This window comes from Lactuca virosa, chromosome 6, assembly GCF_052849685.1.
Source record: "Lactuca virosa cultivar CGN04683 chromosome 6, Lactuca_virosa_CGN04683_v6, whole genome shotgun sequence".
Classification (NCBI taxonomy): Eukaryota; Viridiplantae; Streptophyta; class Magnoliopsida; order Asterales; family Asteraceae; genus Lactuca; species Lactuca virosa.
Window position 1 is genome coordinate 265,729,112 of NC_136431.1, and position 3,292 is coordinate 265,732,403.

At 37.3% G+C, this 3,292-nt stretch overlaps 1 protein-coding gene across 1 annotated transcript; it reads right to left on the minus strand.

The window, feature by feature from the left end:
• Positions 1-1,148: 1,148 nt before the first annotated feature.
• Positions 1,149-2,655, minus strand: LOC145120074 (serpin-ZX-like). The gene is made up of 2 exons (XM_079055859.1): positions 2,112-2,655; positions 1,149-2,027 (listed from the first exon to the last, which is right to left on the minus strand). Exons 1-2 carry the CDS (start codon positions 2,499-2,501, stop codon positions 1,245-1,247), a joined length of 1,173 nt encoding a protein of 390 aa, XP_078911985.1. The 5' UTR covers positions 2,502-2,655; the 3' UTR covers positions 1,149-1,244.
• Between the last annotated feature and the right edge of the window lie 637 nt (positions 2,656-3,292).

Here is a 3,292-nt window from a genome sequence, read left to right on the forward strand (position 1 = left end):
GTTTGGAAGAAATAGAAGAAGAAGAAGAAGAAGAAGCATCCATGTCGATCTAGGGCAAGAATGATGCAGTACTGCAGCTTTGCAATAAATAAGCCTAGTTTATGCCACATAATGCCACGTAATATCCACATAAGCAGTAACCTACAACAACCGGTATCGAGGGTTTTGGTGAGCAGGATTATTAAGTTCAATGGTATAATAAAGACAAAAAAAAAAGATAAGGGACCAAATGAGTACTTATCGAAGACTTTATTACCCTTAAAGGTCATTTTCCCAATGTTTAAAGTTTAAACCCTCTTATGCCCTTTGCCCATTTCAATGATATTATTATAGGGATTGTTGGGGATATTCTTCAAACACTTCTCGAAATCTCCAACTTCTTTTCGTAATTTAACGACTTTGCTTGTGAATATTACCTTGACAATAATTAGATGACTTTTTCACGAGAGACATTCCATGCGAGTCACGATGATAGTGGCTTGAGACATGAAATTATGCTACATTGTCTAAGTGATTCTAGACCTAATTGTCTACCGTTGATACTCTTACCTACCAATATGCAGTTTTGTGTTCATAATCTAATACTTTGCAGCTTTAAGGTCAAAATCAAATTCCTAGCTCTTCTTGTAAAACCTCGATATAATTGAAAACATTATTCCAAAATTATAACAAACCTCTCTAATTTGTCTTTAGACCTATCACGGTTATCCTACTTGTGAACCACATCATTCTTGTTTGTTATTTAATTCTTCAATGCCCCATATATAGGGTTTTTTAAATGTGAACCACATGAATCATTCATTGTTTGTTATTTAATTATTCTTTACATCTTATATGGGGTTTTTAAAATGTGAACCACATGAATCTTGTTTGTTATTTAATTCATCTTTATATCTTATATTAGGTTTTTTAATCAAACCATACCAAATAGAACCTTGGATCTTCTTAATCTATCCAACTTTTTGAGCATTGGAATAGGATTGTACTAGACTTTTTCGGAGCGATTTGTCAAGTAGACAAGTAAGTTGAATCTTGAATCGACCAGTTTCTTTATAGTCGTTAATCATGCTCATTTGATATGGAGTATACCTAAAAACAAGGCTAAAGAATAAAGATCGAGACTTTACTCATTAAGATACAACACCCGATTCATGATATCAAAGATTTATTGCCACTCGTAAACATACACACATCAAAGCATACAAAAACTCAAGTTCAACTATCATATTACATATCCGTTATGATCAAGCATCGCGAGGGTCAACTATTTGTCCCATAAACAGAACGACTCCAGTCATATCTTCTCTAATTACAAACACGAAAGGATGATCCGCTACAAAGTCGATCTTATCACCAGTCATCAAAGATCTGAGCATCACAACAGCTGCAGATGCAGCAGCAGCTTCCGTACCTTCTTCATTCACCTCCACAAACGATTTATGATGAATGCTTGAAACATACAGGTTTTTACCCATGGAGGATTCTACCATTTCAGTCAGACCTTCTCCACCACTGAAGGGCAATACCAGACCTAGTTCCTTCAACATCTCAGAAGCTTCAAACCCATAAGAGATCTTGAATTTCGGGATCAAAAACTCCCCGATTTCTACTTTCTGACGTGGGACGTGACGATCCAAGAAGTCAGATTCGGAACCCATTTTCTGTAATAGAGATGGGAGGCCATTTTTTTCGTCTGGGAGGAAGAAGTACATTGAGAAACGACGTTTATCTTCGCCCTGTAAATAGGGAAGACCCAAGACTTTAAAACCATCGTAGGAACGAACAAATTGTTTTTTCTTGGAGGTCATGAAGGGGACTTGAACTTTGCTTCCGTCGATGAGATGGAAGTCGTGGTCTTTTGTCTTCGATGGATCGAACTTCTCGCTCCAAGATCCCTTGAAATAGACTGCGTTTGCAAAGATGAGCTTCGTCGTGCTGTCAACAGCGTTGGAAGGAAGGATCTCTTTGATCAAGCCACCGGTCCGCTTTTCCGCCCACAGATTCACTTCACTGGCTACCTCAATCGCCTTCGTTCATCAATAAGATCAAACGTTAGCTATAGTTTTGGATCGCATCTTATAGAAGAAAGAAAGGGGGAAAATGGAACTAACCTTGGTTTGGAAATCAACTTGATTAGAAGCGGCGTTGTAAACAGTGTCCACCACCTGTTTGAAAGAAGGTTTAAGAGAAAGGGTTTGCTCAACCCAAACACCGTTTGCGAAAGATAAACGAGGGCCGCCACTTGGGCTTCCATCGGCGAAGACCAAGGACACAAGCTGCGAAGAAAGAGAGTTGACGTCGTCGATGGATTTTGTTTTGAGAAAAGATAGCAACTGATCGAGTGTTTGGCCATTAGAACCGGCGGCGACTAGGCTGAGGACGACATGGATGGAAAGGGGTGAAAATACAGTGTTGGAGGTTGGGGATTTCTTGGAGAGGAGGTGGTTTGCGAGCGTGATTGAGACGTGGGTTTGGTTGGTGATTGATTGCTGGATGTCCATTTCTGTTTTCGGGAGTAAAATCGGAAAAGATGGAATCGATGGATAAGACGGTGGCGTCGGAGGATTTAAAGGTAGATGTTTTTGAGTAACGCTGTTAAGGAAAGAACCTGGTGCCGCGGGACAATGGATTCCACACAGCCACACTAACACCGTCGACTTTTATTATACAAGAAAGAAAACAAATCATTTTTTTTTTTTTTTCTTTGACGATTTTAAATGATGAATTGTTTTTTGTTATCCATATATTCTCTTATTTTAAAGGGGGAAAAGACGACATGTCCTACAAAATTTTAGAATAAATAACATCGTTATATGCATTTTTTTGTTTTGTTAATTTTTTAATTTTTTGAATGTGAGTGTTTTTATAAGTAACTATTATATTATAGGCATAATGACATAAATTTTTTTAATTTTGTCGAAATGTATGCATTACCAAAGCTCTAAATAACGTTAGACGTAAATTGAAAGCAATATTAAGCCTCAAACATTTATGAGCCGTGGTGAACCATATCGTTTGTAAACGTGGCTTAAGGCAACAACTTGAGGAGTACGCTTAGCGTACTGTGACATCCCCTAAATTCTCGGCCAGAAAAGACCGATTTAATTTATGCTTTTTAAAATAAAATCAAAGAATTTTTTTAAAAGATATTGCGGAATTGGTCCCCAAAACAACATATGATAAAAGTTTATCAAAACCTTTCTTTAAGAAATATATAATTTCATTTTTATATTAAAACCTCGGGATGTCATGTTCCGATACAGATCAAAAGCATAAACAAGACATTATAAGC

Excerpts from the sequence above, each read along its gene's own strand:
- LOC145120074 (XM_079055859.1), bottom strand. The coding sequence starts at position 2,501 with ATGGACATCCAGCAATCAATCACCAACCAAACCCACGTCTCAATCACG. Across the intron at positions 2,028-2,111 it reads AAGTTGATTTCCAAACCAAG|GCGATTGAGGTAGCCAGTGA; the intron begins GTTAGTTCCATT and ends TGATGAACGAAG.